The sequence below is a fragment of the Mobula birostris genome, chromosome 8 (assembly GCF_030028105.1).
Source record: "Mobula birostris isolate sMobBir1 chromosome 8, sMobBir1.hap1, whole genome shotgun sequence".
NCBI classification, from domain to species: Eukaryota; Metazoa; Chordata; class Chondrichthyes; order Myliobatiformes; family Myliobatidae; genus Mobula; species Mobula birostris.
In genome coordinates, this window is record NC_092377.1 from 141,819,338 (window position 1) to 141,839,121 (window position 19,784).

Consider the following 19,784-nt stretch of genomic DNA (forward strand, 5'->3'; position numbering starts at 1 on the left):
GTTCTACAGATCTCCACAGTGTGCTACCGTTCATGGTGTAAGAATTACCTGGTAGCATCTCGCACTTGTCTTTATTAAATGATGTCTGCCATTTTCAGACATTTTTTCTAGCTTTTCCAGATCCCACTCTAAGTTCTGATCAACATTATCACCGTCCACTACACCCTCTAACTTTGTGTCATCTGCAAGTGTGCTGATCAAGTTAACCACAGTGTCATCCAGATAACTAACATGGATGACAAACAACAACCGACCTATCACTGATTCCTGAAGCATTCCACTCGTCATAGATCTCCAATCAGAGAGGCAACCTACTTCCTTTCTCTGACTTCACCCACATTGCTGATATCTGGTCGAATTTACTACCTCATCTTGAATGGAGAGCGAGTGAACGTCAATGACCAAACTCTCATGCGTGACCTTGACATACGTCTTGCTAAAGGCAACGTATACAACTTCCACAACCTTGACTTCATGTATATTCCCGCTGATTACTTCGTAAACAAACTCCATAACTTTGATTAGACAGGATTTACCACGCTGGAAGACTTGCCGACTCTCCCTAATCAGTTCAAGTCTATTCAAACACTCATTTAACCGGTACCGTAGAGTACGTTGAATAACTTTCCCACTCCTGACATCCGGCTCATTGTCCTATAATTTCCAGGATTATTTTTAGTGCCTATTATAAATGCCAGAACAACATTACTGGTCCTCCAATCCTCCGGTACATCACCTACGGCTAAGGATATTTGAAATATCTCTAGTAGAACCTTGCAGCTTATTCACTTGCCACACAGAGGGTCCGAGGAAACACCTTTTCAGGCCCAAGATATCTGCGCAAATCAGCAAGCACTTTATTCTCTGTAATCTCAATCGGTTTCATTAAGTTGAAGCTGATTTGTATCTCATCTGCAGACTTTGTTTCCATCTTCTGAGGAAATAGGGATGCAAGCATCCGTTTAAGATCTCCCCCATTTCTTTTGGATTCATGTATCGGTTACCATTCCGAAAATCTACAGGTCCAATTTTGTCCTTTGCAATCCTCTTGCTCTGAACTTATCTGTAGATTGTCTTAGTATTCTCTTAACCTTGTCTGCTAGGGCAAACTAATGACTTCGTTCAGTCCTCCTAATTTCTTTCTTAAGTGTTGTCTTCACTCTCTTTAACACTATATCTACTTAATTTGTTCCTACCAGCCGGTCCCTGCTGTGCACCACTTTTTCTTTTTTTTTGCTTATATAGAGACTCAGTATTACTTTAAAAGCACGGTTTTCTAAGAAACCTTGCCAAAGAGTCTCGGCCCAAAACGTCGACTGTAATTTTTCCATAGATGCTGCCTGGCCGGATAAGTTTCTCCAGCATTTTGTGTTAGTTGCTTGTATTTCTAGCATCTTCACAGTTGATCTTTTTCCCTAAACCTTTTATAATTACCTTTTAATTTGAACGGCACGTACAGGTTTTGAACTCTGAAAATTTCACCTTTGAAGGCCTACCACTTAAATAGTACACATTTTCCAGATACCTGCATGTCCCAATCTACACATGCCTGGTCCTTCCTGATGACATCAAATGTGGCCTTTCTGTCAGTCAACTGAAGTGCCATTTTATGTGTTCAACATTAATTAGCCCATATTGATTGCCTTTCATGGCTCCAAAATATATAACACGTTTTACTAATGCGTTAATGTAAATGGATTTGATGGGCAACCATGCACTGGCTCCATCCCTGCAGATTGTCACAGTTTGCAAAAGGAGAAATTGGGGCAGCCAACATTTGAATTCACCTAGAGAAAGAATATTTGCTGATTAGGGATTTCCAGCATTGCTTTGTGTCGGGTAAGGTGTGTCACTACTTTTGGTATTTGAGGAGGTAGTGGTATATTGCTAAAGACAGAGTAGTAAGCCTCCGTAACATTTTTCACATGACTGTGCATTGTTACGTCGCTTCCAAGGCGAGCTGGCTAATTGCATCTATAATATGCTGTGCTAGAGGAGGCAGAGATTCTTAGAAGATGGAATGCTTTTCAATAGGATGATCTTGAGCTCCGCAGCATCATAATTCGATGAAATGGAACTGGAGGTTGAAGCGGGCTGGGAGAGGTCATATGGGACAATTTTCAAAAACAAAATAAAGCATAGAATAGTTGGCGAATTATGATAAAACTATAAGCAATGGTTAGGTCACAGTTGGAGCACAGACTGCAGTTCTACAGACATTTTGCTCTAGGAAGAGCAGAAGGGATGAGTAAGATTTTGTTTTCCTGAAATGTTGGATGTTTTTTATGGAGAAGGAATGGTAATTTGAAATTCGTTTACTCAAAGTATGCAAGGGATAACTGGAAACTAATGGAAGTATGCAATATATGTGATGGAATGAGAGTTAGATATCCTAAGTCTCTCAAGACCACGAAGACAGATATTAAAATTAAAATGGATTTCAGGATAAAATTGCCCTGATGGGAGTGGAGTACATCTACAACATGCTAGTAGAGACAAATCTTAGAATCCAACAGGTATTCCGCTTTACAGCATTAATTCCTCGCGCCATTGCCAAGGAAAATAGTTGCCCTCTACCCCTAATATGATTGTTATTAAAACATGTTTTGTAAGTCTTTGAATTCTATCCTTGCCCATTGTGGGTAACACGAAGAATCTGCACACTCCTGAGTGGCTGAAGACATGGTGCAGGAGGGAGGAATTCAGATTTATAGATAATTGGACAGTTTTCCAGGGAAGGTAGGACTTGTTCCGGCTGGAAGGTTTACATATGAACTGGAGGGGGACAAATATTATTGCAGCTATGTTTGCCAGAGAGGAACCAGTGGATTTAAACTAGATGCAGGGGGGCGGGGGTGGGGGGAACCAGAGTGCGGGAACAGATGTAGGAGAGAAGGGAGAAAAAGAAAATAGTAAAGTTGTTTGTACAAATAGTGATAAACAGAGAGTAAGAGAGGAAAGTTTCTGAAACGCTAGGAGAATTATGATGAAGGTGGATGAGCTTAAAACATGAATTGATACCTGGAAGTATGATGTGGTAGTTATTAGTGAAACATTGTTACAGGAGGGCTGTGATTGGCACTAAATATTCCTGGATTATTTTGCTTCAGGTGTGATAGAATCAGACGGACAAGAGGGGGAGGTGTTGCATTGCTTGTCAGAGAAAATATTACAGCTATGCTCTGGCAGGATAGATTAAAGTGCTGTCTAGGGAGACTATTTGGGTGGAATTGAGGAATGGGAAAGGTGTAGTAACACTTATAAGGGTGTATTATGGACCACCTAATGGGGAGTGAAAATTGAAGGAGCAAATTTGTAAGGAGATAGAAGGTATTTGTAGTAAGCACAAGGTTGTAATTGTGGGAGATTTTAATTTTCCACATATAGACTGGGAAGCGCATACTGTAAAAGGGCTGGATGGTTTAGAGTTTGAAAAATGTGTGCAGGATAGTTTTTTTTGCAGCATTACATAGAGGTACCAACTAGAGAAGGGGCAGTATTGGATCTCCTGTTAGGGAATGAGATAGGTCAGGTGACGGAGGTATGTGTTGGGGAGCACTTCGGGTCCAGTGATCATAATGACAGCAGTTTCAATATAATTATGGAGATGGATTGGTCTGGACCCATGGTTGAGATTTTTGGTTGTAGAAAGGCTAACACTGAGGAGATGCGAAATGATTTAGAAGGAGTGGATTGGGATAATTTGTTTTATGGGAAAGATGTAATAGAAAAATGGAGGTCGTTTAAAGGTGAAATTTTGAGGGTACAGAATCTTTATGTTCGATTTAGGTTGAAAGGAAAGCTTAAAATTTGGAGCGAGCCATGGTTGTCAAGGGATATTGGACAGTTAGTTCGGATAAAGGGAGATATCTACAATAAACATAGGCAGCATGAAGTAAATGAGGTACTCGAGGAATATGAAGAATGTAAAATTAACCTTAAGAAAGAAATTAGAAAAGCTAAAAGAAGATACGAGGTTGCTTTGGCAAGTGAGGTGAAAATAAATCCAAAGGTTTCTACAGTTACAATAAATAGCAAAAAGATAGTGAGGGATAAAATTGGTCCCTGAGAAAATCAAAGTGGACAGCTATGTGTGGAACCAAAAGAGATTGGGGAGATTTTGAAAAAAATTCTTTTCTTTGGTACTCACTAAGGAGAAGGATATTGGATTGTGTAAGGTAAGGGAAGCAGGTAGGGAGGTTATGGAAACTAGGAAGATTAAAGAAGAGGAAGTACTGGCGCTTTTAAGGAATATAGAAGTGGATAAGTCTCCGGGTCATGACAGGGTATTCCCTAGGACCTTGAAGGAGTTAGTGTAGAAATAGCCGGGGGTCTGACAGAAATATTTCAAATGTCATTAGAAACCGGGATGGTGTCGGAGCTTTTGCGTATTGTTCATTTCGTTCCATTGTTTAAAAAAGTTTCTAAGCGTAAACCAGCAATTATCGGCATGTAAGTTTGACGTCATTTGTGGGTAAATTGATAGAAAGTATTCTTCGAGATGGTATATATAATTATCTGGATAGACAGGGTCTGATTAGGAACAGTCAACATGGATTTGTGCGGGGAAGATCATGTTTGACAAATCTTATTGAGTTTTTTGAAGAGGTTACTTGGAGAGTTGACGAGGGTACAGCGGTGAATGTTGTCTATATGGACTTCAGTAAGGACTTTGACAAGTTTCCACACGGAAGGTTAGTTAGGAAGGTTCAATCGTTAGGTATTATTTTTGTCGTGGATAACTGCTTGTCACATTGGAGGCCAGTGACTAGTGGTGTGCCTCATGGATCTGTGCTGGTTCCAATGTTGTTTGTCATATGCATTAATGATTTGGATGATGGGGTGGTAAATTAGATTAGTAAGTATGTAGATGATACTAAGATAGGTGGCGTTGTGGATAATGAAGTAGGTTATCAAAGCTTGCAGAGAGATTTAAGCCAGTTAGAAGAGTGGGCTGAAATATGGCAGATGGAGTTCAATACTGATACATGTGAGGTGCTACATTTTGGTAGGACTAATCAAAATAGAATATGCATGATAAATGGTAGGGCATTGAGGTATGTAGTAGAACAGAGGGATGTAGGAATAAGGGTGCATAGTTGAAGAACATGGTGTTGAAGAAAGCTTTTGGTATGTTGGCCTTTATACATCAGAGAATTGTTCATAGGAGTTGGGATGTAATATTACAATTGTACAAGGCAGTGGTAAAGCCAAATTTGGAGTATTGTGTATAATTCTGTTCACCGAAATATACGGAAGATGTCAACAAAATAGAGAGAGTACAGAGAATATTTACAAGAATGCTACCTAGGTTTCAGCACCTAAGTTACAGAGAACTGTTGAACAGGTTGGGACTCTTTTCTTTGGAGCGTAGAAGTTTGAGGGGGTACCTAAGAGAGGTATTTAGAATTATGAACGCTATAGATAGATTTGACGTGGATAGGGTTTTTCCATTGAGAGTAGGGGAGATTCAAACAAGAGGACATGAGTTGAGAGGGGGCAAAAGTTTAGGGGTAACATGTGGAGGAACTTCTTTACTCAGAGAGTGGTAGTTGCGTGGAACGAGCTTCCAGCAGAAATGGTAGAGGTAGGTTTGATATTGTCATTTAAAGTAAAATTGGATAGCTATATGCATAGGAAAAGAATGAAGGGTTATGGGTTGAGTGCGGTTCAGTGGGACTACGTAAGAGTAAGCGTTCGGCACCAACTAGAAGTTCCAAGATAGCTTGTTTCCGTGCTATAATTGTTATATGGTTACATGGTTGTTATATGTGTGTACCTTCGTTTGTCTCTTCTGAGGAAGCAGAAGATCGCCAGGTGTCCAACAATATCTCCTTATTACAAAGGACTCAAGTATAAGTCAAGGAAATAAGTACTAATGATACTAATATCAGCGAGAGCACCACTACTATCATGCTCCTGGCCGTGAAGTCCGCATTCCAGTTCACGGTCCGGTCCGTGTACTCAGGTCTCCGGGTCTTCCAGCTGTCCCTTGCTTTGGTTGAGTTAATCATAGGCACCTGTTTCCCATCTTGGGCTTGGAATATATCTTGTGGCTGAGGAATTAATGCATGGAGCAGGGTTTCAGATTTTTGGATCAGTGAGATCTCTTCTCGGGAAGAGGACCTGTACAGATTGGATGGGTTGCACCTGAACTCGAGGGGGAGCAATATCCTAGCAGGTAGGTTTGCTAGCATGTTTCGGGAGTGTTTAAACTAATTTGCAAGGGGGATGGGACCCGGAGCGAAAGAGCAGTGAAAGAAGTGCATGGAGTAAAGCCTGATCTAACATATAGAGAGGCTTTGAGGAAAGAGAAGCAGAATAAACGGTGTAAAGGTAGTAAGGGAGAAGAGCTGAACTGTGTGTACCTCAATGCAAGAAGCATCAGGAACAAAGGTGATGAACTGAGGGCTTGGATACATACATGGAATTATGATGTACTGGCCATTACAGAGAGTTTGCTGGCACTAGGGTGGGAATGGATTCTCAACATTCCTGGATTTCAGTGCTATAAAAGCGATACGGTGGGGGAGGGTGGAGTGGAGGAGGGGTGGCATTACTGGTCAGTGATACTATTACGTTATAGAAAGGGTGTGTAATGTAGCAGGATCCTCCTTTGAGTCAATATGAGTGGAAGTCAGGAACAGGAATGGAGCAGTTACTCTATTGGGAGTATTCTATAGACCCCTGGTAGCAGCAGGGATACAGAGGAGCAGATTGAGAGGCAGATTTTGGGAAGGTGCAAAAATGACAGGGTTGTTATCATGGGTGACTTTAACTTCCCTAATATTGATTGGCACCTGATTAGTTCCAAGGGCTTAGATGGGGCAGAGTTTGTTAAGTGTGTCCAGGACGGATTCCTGTCACAGTATGTGAACAGACCGACTAGGGGGAATGCCATATTAGATCTAGCACCAGGTAATGAACCGGGTCAGGTCACAGATCTCTCAGTGGGTGAGCATCTGGGGGACAGTGACAACTGCTCCCTGGCCTTTAGCATTATCATGGAAAAGGATAGAATCAGAGAGGACAGGAACATTTTTAATTGGGGAAAGGCAAATTATGAGGCTATAAGGCTAGAACTTGCGGGTATGAATTGGGATGATGTTTTTGTAAGGAAAGGTACTATGGACACGTAGTCATTGTTTAGAGATCTCTTGCAGGATGTTAGGGATAAATTTGTCCCGGTGATGAAGATAAAGAACGGTAGGGTGAAGGAAACATCTGTGACAAGTGAGGTGGAAAATCTAGTCAGGTGGAAGAAGGCAACATACATGAGCTTTAGGAAACAAGGATCAGATGGGTCTATTGAGGAATATAGGAAGCAAGGAAGGAGCTTAAGAAGGGGCTTAGAAGAGCAAGAAAGGGGCATGAGAAGGCATTGGCGAGTAGGGTAAAGGAAAACCCCAAGGCATTCTTCAATTATGTGAAGAACAAATGTATGACAGGAGTGAAGGTAAGACCGATTAGAGATACAAGTGGGAAGATGTGCCTGAAGGCTGTGGAAGTGAGTGAGGTCCTCAATGAAACCTTCTCTTCGGTATTCACCAATGAGAGGGCACTTGATGATGGTGTAGACAATATGAGTGAACTTTGATCTTCTGGAGCATGTTGATATTAAGGGAGGGGAGGTGTTGGAGATGTTAAAACACATTAGGACGGATAAGACCCCGGGGCCTGACGGAATTTTCCTGAGGCCACTCCACGAGGCGAGGGAAGACATTGCGGAGACTCTGGCTAGGATCTCTATGTCCTCGTTGTCCTCGGGAATGGTACCGGAGGATTAGAGAAAGGCGAATGTTGTCCCTGTCACAATGGGAGCATTGGGAGCAAGGATGGACGCAAATGCAAGACACATCTAGTGAGGTTACTTAGTTCTAGTTTATTGTTCGACACCAGGAGAGCTAGGCAGGAGCAGGAGTACCGAATTGGACAAAGACTTACGACTACTACTAGGCTGGGACTAGGGGTCTGGGCTAGGACTCGGAATTGGATCCCAGAAATAGAGGAGACATAAAGAGGCTAGGGTATGGACTCCGAGAAAGAGACTGGGCAAGGCCCCAGTACCTGGGTCTTGCCTCTGGCTCGGACCCCAGAACCAGGCAAGGACATGACATGGGCTAGGGAGAGGAGGAACATGGGAACACAGAGCCTCGGTCTCGGGAGAGCAGGTACATGGAACTATGGGCACATACACAGAACACAAAGCCGGGACCCCTCCTTGGGTTCAGGACATAGGGCCAGAACTCACACAGAGAACAGAGCCGGGACCCCTCCTTGGGAGCAGGACATAGGGCCGGGACTCACACATAGGATAGAGAGCCGGGACCCATCCTTGGGTACAGGACATAGGGCCGGGACTCACACACAGAACAGAGAGCCGAGACTCCTCCTTGGGTACAGGACATAGGGCCAGGACTCACACACAGAACAGAGAGCCGGAACCCCTCCTTGGGTACAGGACATAGGGCCGGGACTCATGACCCCCGCGGGGCAATGGCAAGACAGCTTGACTTTCCCCACGGAGCCGAGACCAAGGCAAGACATGACTCCCCGCGGAGCAACGGCAAGACGACCTGACTGACCCCACGGAGGCGAGGACAAGACAAGACCAACACGAAAGAACACCAGACATTACCTATCTAACTCCGGCGATAGAACTAGACCGAAGTGCAGGCGAGGGCTGCAGATGAGGGCGAGAGGCAAGAGGGGCAGTGAAGAGATTCAGACAGTGGGGATAGGACAGGAATCACAGACCACCAGGATCAGGACTCGACTCGGAACTTGGAAGCCGCCGGGGCCAGGACTCGATTCGGAACTTGGAAGCCGCCAGGGACAGGACTAGACTCAGAACTTGGAAGCAGCTAGGCACAGGACTCGACTCGGAACTTGGAAGCCGCCAGGTCCAGGACTTGACTTGGAGCCTCCGGGTAGTGGCGAGCTCTCGACTCGGCCAGGTAACAGTAGACAGCGGTTCTTGATTCCCTCCAGTGGTTTAACTGACAGACCCACCTCGGTGAGGAAACTTTGCGGCTCACTTTGGCGAAGTAAATTGACAGGGTTGCTGCGTTTAGGAAAGGCGAATTACTGGCTCTCACTTTGGCCGGAGACCAGGCTTGCTACGGCCAAATGACACTGGCACGCCGTACCTTTGGTGACTTTGCAGACGCTCTCACGCTGAACAGCTGAAGCGGAGGGTGTAAACTCCCGGTTCAGTCGAGAGTAAATTGCCTCCAATCACCAAAGCCGAGGGACACGGGAAAGCAGGGAACCAAAGGGAAACAGGGAGTCAACAGTCTGGATCGTAATGTAAACAAACTAAATTCAAAGGGACCCCGATAAATAGGTACTGTCTGGTGTCCATTTGTGTTGTTCTTGTCTTGTCTTGTCCTCGCCTCCGTTGGGTAAGTCAGGCCGACTTGCCATTGCTCCGCGGGGGGTCTTGTCTTGTCCTCGCCTCCGTGGGGTAAGTCAGGCCGTCTTGCCGTTTCCCCGCGGGGGTCATGAGTCCCAGCCCTACGTCCTGTACCCAAGGAGGGGTTCTGGCTCTCTGTTCTGTGTGTGAGTCCTGGCCCTATGGCCTGTACCCAAGGAGGAGTCCCGGCTCTCTATTCTATGTGTGAGTCCTGACCCTATGTCCTGAACCCAAGGAGGGGTCCCGGCTTTGTGTTCTGTGTATGTGTCCATGGTTCCATGTACCTGCGCTCCCGAGACCGAGGCTCTGTGTTCCCATGTTCCTCCTCTCCCTAGCCCATGTCATGTCCTTGCCTGGTTCTGGGGTCCGATCCGAACCATGACAGTCCCCTGGCTCAAAAAAGGTACTCGGGATAGTCCGGGTAATTATAGAACAGTGAGCCTTACATCTGCGGTAGGAAAGCTGTTGGAAAAGATTCTTAGAGATAGGGTCTATGGGCATTCTTATAATCATGGTCTGATCAGGGACAGACAGCATGACTTTGTGAAAGACAGATCGTGTCAAACAAGCCTGATAGAGTTCTTTGAGTTGGCGACCAGGCATATAGATGAGGGTAGGATAGTGGATGTGATTATATGGATTTTAGTAAGGCATTTGACAAGGTTCCACATGGTAGGCTTATTCAGAAAGTCAGAAGGCATGGGATCCAGGGAAGTTTGGCCAGGTGGATTCGGAATTGGCTTGCTTGCAGAACGCAGAGGGTCTTGGTGGTGGGAGTACATTCAGATTGGAGGATTGTGACTAGTGGTAACCCACAAGGATCTGTTCTGGGACCTCTACTTTTCATGATTTTTATTAACGACCTGGATGTGGGGCTACTCATTTTATCATGAGTTGATCCATTATCCCACTTTGTCCCACTCCCCCGCCTTCTTACCATAACCTTCCATGCCCTGGCTACTCCGATACCTATCAGTCTCTGCTTTAAATACACCCCATGACTTGGCCTCCACTGTGGCCCGTGACAACAAATTCCATAGATTCACCACCCTTTGGCTAAAAACAAAAATCTTCGCATCTCTGTTCTGAATGGGCGCCCTTCAATCCTTAAGTCATGCCCTCTCGTACTAGACTCCCACAGCATGGGAAACAACTTTGACACATCCTCTCTGTGTCAAAGCTGGCGGAAGTTCCAGAGAACTAAGTGCCGATTCCGAGATTGTTGGGCTCCTTGATGAGGACAAGAGAACCCTATCCCTGGACAGGTGGCCGAAGGATGGAGTATGAGCATAGTTGAGTGAAATGGAAGAGATGCAGTTGAGGGCAGTTTTGATGGCAGAGAAAGGGTAGCACCTTTCTTTGGAAAAGGAAGACATCTCCTTCATTCCAGAATGGAAAGCCTAACCCTGAGAGTAGATGCGGCGGATTTGGAGGAATTGAGAGAAGGGGGTATTTTGTTTGACAAGTAACAGGTTTGGAAGAGGTATTGCCCAGGTAGCTATGAATGACCATGTGTTTATAATAGACATCAGTAGATTCGCAGTTTCCAGAGATACACTGAGTTTGAAACAGGGCAGGAAATTTTTGGAAATGGTCCAGGTCATTTTGGGGGCAGGGTGGAAGTGCGAGGCATAGTTTATGAAGTTGACGAGCTCCGCATTTGTGAAGGGAGCAGCACCAATGCAGTCATCGATTTTGCGTAGAAAAAATGGGCTAAGGACCCACGTGGAGGCTTAGATTTTTCAATGTATCCGACAATAATGCAGGCACAGCTGGAACCCATGCGATGGCCCATAGCTACACTCTTTCTTTGAAGGAAGTATGAGGAAGCAAAGAAGCAATTATTAACTGTGAACACATGTTCCACTAGATGGAGGAGAGTGGTGGGGGAGTGGAACTGTTTGGGTTTGGTGTCCAGAAAGAAATGAAGAACTTTTATGCCTTCCTGAAAGAGGATGGAGTTACTGGACATCCCCAGTGCGGGACAGGGAACTTGAAAGGATCCGGAATGTTTGAAGTGTCATAGATGTTGGTAGGAAGGGAGTGAATTGTGGATATAAAACAGAGCCGCGATACGCACTTATGAGTTCAGTTGCTCCGGAAAAAGCTCTTACAAAACTTTGAGATGTAGTGCATCTGGTGCAACTGACGTATCTACCTTAAGATGTTTCAGTTTGCCTAGCTTATTTTTCCTTTTAAGAAAAATGTACTCATTCCTGCTCCCTGTCATTCACGGACCACTGTCGCGCTGTTAAGATCTTCCACAGCGAAACCTGATGCAAAGAAATTGTTAACAACATAGTTTCTTTGCCCCCATTACTACCTCATCAGCATAACTTTCCAGTGTTCAGTGTTCCACTATCAACTCTTATCTCCCTTTTGCTGTGCATATAACTGAAAAAAAGCTTCCTATTTTATACTATTGTCCAGTTTGCCCTCCTATTTCAGATTTTCCCTTCTTATGGCTTTTTCGTTGCCTTTGTTGGATTTTAAAAACTTCCCAAGCATCCAACTTCCCACTCACTTTTGCTACATTAAATTACCCTTTCCTTGTTTTTTTTTTGTGCAGTCCTTAACTCCTCTAGTCAGCCACGGTTTCATACCACTGCCATTTGAGAACTTCTTCCTCTGCAGGCCATATCCACCCTGCAACTTGTGGACTATTCTCAGAAATTTCAGCCATTTCAACTCTGCCATCATTCCCGACAGTAATTTTCTCCAATCCATCTGGGTAAGCTCCTTTCTCATGTTTCTCTAATTTCCTTTATTTCATTGCGATACTAAAACGTGTGAGCTTCTCATACTCAAATTGGTGTATGAATTCAATCATATTATGACCATTGCGTCCTAATGATTTCTTTACCTGAAGTTCCCCAACAAAATCTAGATTATTGCATGACACCCTTTCTAAGATTGTTTTTCAATGAGGAGGCTCAAACACAGTCTGATCTAAAAAAGCCACCTCTTAGGCATTTAACAAATTCCCTTTCTTGTGATCTGACACCAAGATAATTTTCCCAATACCATTTCATATTGGATTTCACCATTACAATTGCAACATTGCACATATTGCATGCCCTTTCCTGCTCCCTTTGCAATCTCAACCCCGTATCTTGGCAACTAATATATGATTCCCATAATGTTTTTCTTTTACCTTCTCCATTTCCGAACGACGCTCACAAAGATTTAACATTCTCTGACCCTATGGCACATCATTTTGATGTTGTAATTGCATCTCTTTCCGACACTGCTTATGCATTCCTGCCCGTATTTTCGATATAAAGTATATTGTTTGATATTTTGCTTCCAACTATCACCTTCTTTCAGCTACGGCTCAGTAATGCCAGCAACGCAACACTAATAAATCACTAATTGTGCCACAAATTCACCCACCCAATTTCGAATACTTCATGTATTTAAATACAGCGCATTCAGTCCTGCCTTCTTCGCTCTTTCTGATTTTCGCCTTTCTGGTACAATTTATCTCTTTGACAGATAAAGAGATTAAAATCTTTGTGCATATATCTACGACTGGGGAAGAGGGTTGTGGAGAATACCGTGAACAAAATACTAGGGATATTCGTAACGGCCCACAGAAGGGCTTGATAACATTTCAGAACGAACGAAACTCACGATCATATTAGAGCAATGTGCATCATGCAGATTTCCCACAAAGAAACAGAACGCGGAATATCCGATTCACTCTGAGATTCGCATAGTCATTCCTGAGAAGGAACTTCACAGACACCGTCAACAATCTTTGCTTCAAAGAGGGAACCAAAGCACGGGATTGATAGAATATACATGAACATTAAATTTCAAATTTAAAGTGGATTTGTTACCGAACTACACATATATCACAATTAATATATATGAATTTTCTACTTATGCTGCCGTTAATGGTAAAAAAAAATCTACCCCTGCTACTACTACGTTAACAAAATAAACCGTGGCATTTTCCAAGGCAACTCTTGAAGTCCACAAAGGTTCTGTCTCGCTGCAAACTGTCTCTAATTTATTGAATGGGCCGAAAATTTGTTATCAAAACAGAAAAAATGAAACAAGCTTTACCTTAACACACTTTTTATACATGGATGAAATTAGAAATTCTTTCATCAGTTAAGCTAAAGCTACTAACTGAAATCGTAGATGTATTTTGTAAAGATATAAACGATGAACTTTGGACTGAATAAATATTTAACATAAAGAAATGTGCACTGGAGTTTATGGAATACAAAGCAGAACAACACAACACGATACAACTGATGGGTGATTATGAAACATGTAAGTATCTGGGATATCAACAAGGAAAGAAAATAGATCATAATATGGTAAAGGCAAAATAATAATACAGAATTTACTTCAAGGCGTCAGAAAATCTGCCAAATTGAGATTAAGAGAAAAATTATAACAACGACAATAAACACTTTCGCAATACCAATATTAATGTATTTATTTTTGCGTGATTTTTTTTCCAACACCGATCTGGAATATTTACAAAGAAAGTAATAACTGAGATGACAAATTCATGTTCATCCGAATGATCTTAGATTATATCTACCTGTGGCAGAAGGGGAAAGCAGAAAAACAGACATTTCAAAGCTACAAAATAGCCAGATGAAACTTCGGGGATATAATTTCATCAACGAAAACGGTAATCAGTACTCCATGCAAGCATATTCCATTCTGATAAGAAGTATACACTACTACACGTTATTAAGACCATAGGTAAGGAAAGGTACGTCGCATCCAGCATATCTCCCGTTAGCGGACGACTTCCTCCCACGCTGCTCTGACGTAGTGGGAAATCGCGTACGAGACATTTTACAGCAGTGGTTTGCCATTGCCTTCTGCTGGGTGAGTTGTTTTTTTTTTTTCTTCAAAGAGATCTTAACGCAGCACTGAAGAAAAGCGTGCAGGGGAGCTGGCTGGATTCGACCTCGTGACCTCCAGCCCCACAGTCCAGCGCTGATAAATAAGACCATAGCCAGAAAAATAGAGACATTACAACTATTTAAGAAAACGATAGCCAATGGGACAGCATTAGGAAGAAATCGATAGAAGACATCCGCACGAACTGACCAAATTAGACGTCGAACACCTGGCTCAGAGTTTGAGACCTCTTCCCAGAAACAGAAGGGTTTCTTGTGGCAAGACAGGATCCGGAGCTTAACAAAAAAAAAAAAAAAAAAAAAAATCAAAGATATATAATAATAGACCAACAGTTACAAGATGGCAAATGTAGAAAATACAGAGAAAACACAGACATAATGCAACATATAACAGGATCATGTAGCTGTATAACACAAACTGTTTACTTATACTGGCACAATCAAGTGGCAAATGTCAAACATCAAAATCTTGATTTAATATGCAAATTTAAAAATAAAATCACACCTTAGTACATATCCCAGCCTGGTCCAGTTTTAAGTCAGAATCCACAAACTACGTTCAATAGAAAAGTATATACGAGGGTTGATTGATAAGTTCGTAGCCTGAGGTAGAAGGAGTCAATTTTAGTAAACATAGCATCTTTATTTTTCAACATAGTCCCCTCATACATTTACACGCTTAGTTCACTGGTCGTGGAGCATACTGATCCCCTCTTTGTAGAAGTCGGCGTCTAGGAACTCCAGAGGTGGTCTACAGCAGGGGTGATTGATAAGGTCTTGCCCTAAGGTAGAAGGAGATGAGTTCTTAACTTCAAACTTTCTGCCTAATCACTCAAAGAGTTGACTTGCACGAACATGTAACGAGAACTCATCTCCTGATGTCGATCACTCTTGATGGTCAAAGACGCCGACTTCAACAAAGAAGGGATTCGTATGTCCACGACAGCTGGACTAAGTGTGGAAATGTAGGAGGGGAATATGTTGAACAATAAACGTGCTAGGTTTTCCAAAATTGACTCCTTCTACCTAAGACTACAGACTTATCAATCACCCTTCGTACATACATATCGAGGATCGTAAAATTAGGGACCATCAATTAAAGGAATGTGCGACATAAAATACATGTAAGGACCCGTTCTTGTCACGGACATAACCTAATGTTCGCAGCAATGGTCGTTATGTGTTAAGGCGTTCAAAAGGAACACATTCCAGCCAGAACACCGGCAGATTTTCAGAACAATCAATGTTCAATTATTGGAAATAAATGATCCAGAGCTAACGAGGTGAAAAAACAAGGTTGCATGAACGTCCGTTCACTTATACTGCACAGCCACGTTTAGAAGGGTGTTCATTCATGAATAAGGTGAAACAGGAAGCACCTTCTCCGTTGTATTAGTGTACTCTGCTGTGCTATTGGGTGAAATTAACTGTCTTCAAATATTTCCCCACAGGGATGGGTGAACTACGACTGGTTGGCGGGGAGAACAGATGCGCTGGCCGTGTGGAAGTCCTGCATGGAGGACAGTGGGGAACACTTTGTGATGAATACTTCAGCCTGGAAGATGCAAGCGTGGTCTGCGAACAGTTACAGTGCGGTGCAGTAAAACCAAATCGCAAAGATGCTTATTTTGGCGAAGGCAAAGGTCCGTTGTGGAAGGATAACTACCGCTGTCTGGGAAACGAGTCACGATTAGCTGATTGTCCAGTCTCAACTTGGGGTCAGATTAGCTGTTCACATGCGAATGACGCCAGTGTCATCTGCACCAGTGAGTCACAGAAAATATATGACTGAAATAAAATGCCTTTTGGTCGAAGATATATTCAAAACAGTAACCTTTTAATCAATTGAATGTCTCTGCCTTTTAGTGGCGATTATGTTGAATTGTGATTTGAAGCAGATGGTTGGCGTGCCTTTGTTTTCCATCGATAGTCCAGCAGGCCATTTCCGTTATCTCACAAATATACCATACTTGAGTACAGAGAAAACGTGTTCTGATGTTTAGAGAATAATTGCATAAAAGGAAGAAGGGTGATGACAATTGATATAGCAGGATAGTAGCTTTGGCACGATGTAGATATCCCCACATACAGAAATGTAATATTTGCGTAGATACTACTGAAGTCATAGATTTTATTGAAGATCTGATAGGAGGCAATATGAAAGGAAGGGCCGCATTTAAGCTGGCTGAGTAAGAAGAAAATCTGATATTGTTACCTAAAACATCGAACACTGCGGCCCGGCACTCTCCCTTCCCACAATATTTCCCCGACCTTTTTAACCTATTCTAAAATCAGTCTAATCTTTCCTTGCTGCACAAACGTCCGTTTTGTTTCTGTCGTCCATGTGCCTATTTAAGGGTTTCTTAAACGTCCCTAATATATCGGCCTCTATCAACACCACTAACAGGACGATCCAAGCACACGCCAACCTCTGCGTGAAGGATTTAACTCTGAAACCCCAGCGATGCGTTATTCAAACCACTTTAAAATTAAACTTGCTTGTACTTGCCATTTTTCCCTTGTGGGAAGTCCCTATGTATCGACTTTATAAAATGCCATTACTATCCTGTACACCTCTATCGATTAACACCTTATTCTACTTCGCTTCAAAGAGAAACTCCGTGGCATATTTATTTCTCGGTGTGATCTTTTTTTTCTTCTGTAACACCCCAAACCACCCAAACCGAAAGCAGGGAGAAGCAGCAAATCCCTCAAATCCCGTCTGCGGTACTTGGCTTTGCTGTCAGGTAACAAAGTGAAGAAACTTGCGAAAGACCCCGCTCGCGTCAACGGAGAATTGTCGGTCAGGTATTAGAATACGGAGTGCATTCAGCATTTATCAGTACATTCAAAGTTTAACTAGTCTTTCACACGTTTTCAGTCCAATTTCCTGCGATAAACTACAGAAGTTATTCTTATAGATTTATTATTGACTGATGAACTTTATTGATGCTGCTCGCATTCGAAGTGACATGTGGAATATTCATGTGTAAAACATACTTTACAGGTAATAGTTGGTAATGTGCAGAATAGCTTGAAATAATATCTTTTTACCCCATTTTTTCGATATCGTAGATGAAAGTTGGTCCTTGAGACTGAACGATGGGGGCAGCCGCTGCGATGGCCGAGTGGAGATGTATGATAAAGGTACTTGGCGTAGAGTGCAAGACAAATTTTGGACCATCAATGAAGCAAGAGTTGTCTGCAGACAACTGCGTTGCGGCTCGGCGATAGCTGCCTATAACTGCTCAAAGTACAGAGAGAATAAACGGCCCGTGTTGTTGATCGAACTTCAATGTGAAGGAGACGAGTCGCACCTCCGAAACTGCAAGAGCTCCATGTGGAAGCGGTCTTCCTCTGACATCACGGGTATTGGTGTCCTGTGTTCAGGTGAATATCGTTAAAAGGTGTGCAATGGAAATTTCTAAACTGGTGTCGCCATTAATAATAAGTTGAGATATGCAGAGCCATTGAGTCATCTAGATATTTATTGGGCTAGCTGGTCATGAGGGCACTGACAATCAACTCACCTTTTGTAGGATTTCGATCTTATACCACACACTTCAACCTGCTACAAAAATTCGTCACCCTACTGCTTCGCAGACTCTAAAATTTATTTGGATATCAGAGGGAATTTACAATGCACAACTTTGGGAGGTGAATCAAAACCTAAGTACAGATGAAAGTCACATCTTTAGGGGCAAAATATGTAAAATTCGCACAACCTGGCATTGAATCTGCTTCACTGGATCTGTGATGCAACCGCTTCAGATGCTGCGTACACGATAGCGCTCTTTCATTCACCATTGGGTTGTGCGGCAGCAGTGCGACAGAATGAGCGATTTGATTTACCTCCTACCTTAGGTGTAATCAATCATCGCTACGAGATTTATATTAACTCTCGCAGAGCTTTCAAGTAAAGTCTTACTACACAATGTCGAAATGACAGGATATGCACGTTGAAATTGAAAGCGGAAATCAAGCATTTTAGCGAACACAGTAGGACTTCAGATATGCGAGTTTGCAAAGTGGTGATTGGAACGGGAAGAGATTGTGAGTCTCAGAGAACTGTTGATTATTCACTGTTATGACAGCTGAAATATCAGAGTCAGGAGAATACATGCTGGAGTTCGCTGGAATATGTCAAAATGTGACATTTTTTAAAAGTACTGAAGCACGGTAAATCTCTGCTGAGTTGTCAAAACTAGGGAGTCAGACAGATTTCAGACTGATGCAAGGGGAATTTATTTTTCAATTTTTTTAATTGATTTATAAGAATAAGGATAAATACAAACCAGAGGAGAGGTGATCTCAAATACATATTTCAATAATAGTAGAAACAAAGAAAGGGATATACACTGTCAAAATCATATATATTATTAAGCTAATATAAAGAATGAAAAGAACCACTTCTCCTCTTAACAGTTCATAGCTAAAAAACATACTCAAGGTTTCTAGTTATTGATTAAAAAAACACTAAACTAAACCTGAAACAAAAGAAGTGTGTGTGTGTGGGGGGGCGGGGTAGTGGTCGTGGGACTGGTCAGTCCGTATTGAGGATACAATTAAAAAAAAGGGAACAAATTCTTCTGGTCAAATCTAAAACTTCGCGGAGAAGAAAAAGAAAATAACTGAAAAAGTAAGAAGAATTAGATCGTATGAAAATATTGAATAAAAGGTCGCCACTTTTGTTCAAATTTAAAAGTTGTATCAAGCGTCCGACTCCATGTTTTCTCCAAACTTAAACAAGGCATTATGGAGGAGAGCCAAAAAGCGAAAAATTAGTCGGTGGATTGGGATCCTTCCAGTACAATAGAATAGCTTTCCTAGGCAATAATGTTGAGAAAGCTATCATGCGTTGAGCGGAAGCAGGAACTTTTCCAGATTATGTTGGAATAATCCCAAAGATTGCCATAAATTAATTAGGTTGTACGTCCAAACCTATGACTTTTGATAACGTTCTAAAAACATCTCTCCAAAAACTATTTAACTTTATGCAGGACCAAAGCATATGAGTTAAGGTAGCCACCTCATTGTTGCATCTGTCACATGTAGGATTTACATTAGAAACAATATGCGCTAGTTTATCTTTGGACGTATACTCAATCAAGGAGGGACGAGCACAGATAAATGAATTATTAACTAAATGACAAATTTTATTCCACTGATTATTTGAAAGTGACTCTTGAAGTTCCAATTCCCAAGCACGTTTAACTTTATCATTAGACATCATTCGTAAATTCAATAGTCGTTTATATAAAGTGGCTATCAATCCTTTTTAAATGGTTTAAACTGAAAGATAGCATCTATCATAGTTGGTAAATGAGCAACTGGGTAATTCAGTAACAAATCGCTTAAAAGAAAAAAAAAAACTCCTGACTTGTAAATGTCTAAGAAATTGTGCTTTAACTAAATCATATTTGTCCACTTGCTGGGAAAAAGACATTAAACAATCTTCTAAAAACAAATCGAGAAAA

At 42.3% G+C, this 19,784-nt stretch overlaps 1 protein-coding gene across 1 annotated transcript in view; it reads left to right on the forward strand.

The window, feature by feature from the left end:
• Nucleotides 1-19,784, forward strand: part of LOC140202074 (scavenger receptor cysteine-rich domain-containing protein DMBT1-like) — an 88,396-nt gene that overhangs the window by 47,187 nt on the left and 21,425 nt on the right. Inside the window, exons 5-7 of the mRNA XM_072266934.1 lie at nt 15,759-16,073; nt 17,383-17,676; nt 18,079-18,223. Coding sequence (XP_072123035.1) covers nt 15,759-16,073; nt 17,383-17,676; nt 18,079-18,223 — 754 coding nt within the window. The remainder of the gene's footprint in view (nt 1-15,758; nt 16,074-17,382; nt 17,677-18,078; nt 18,224-19,784) is intronic.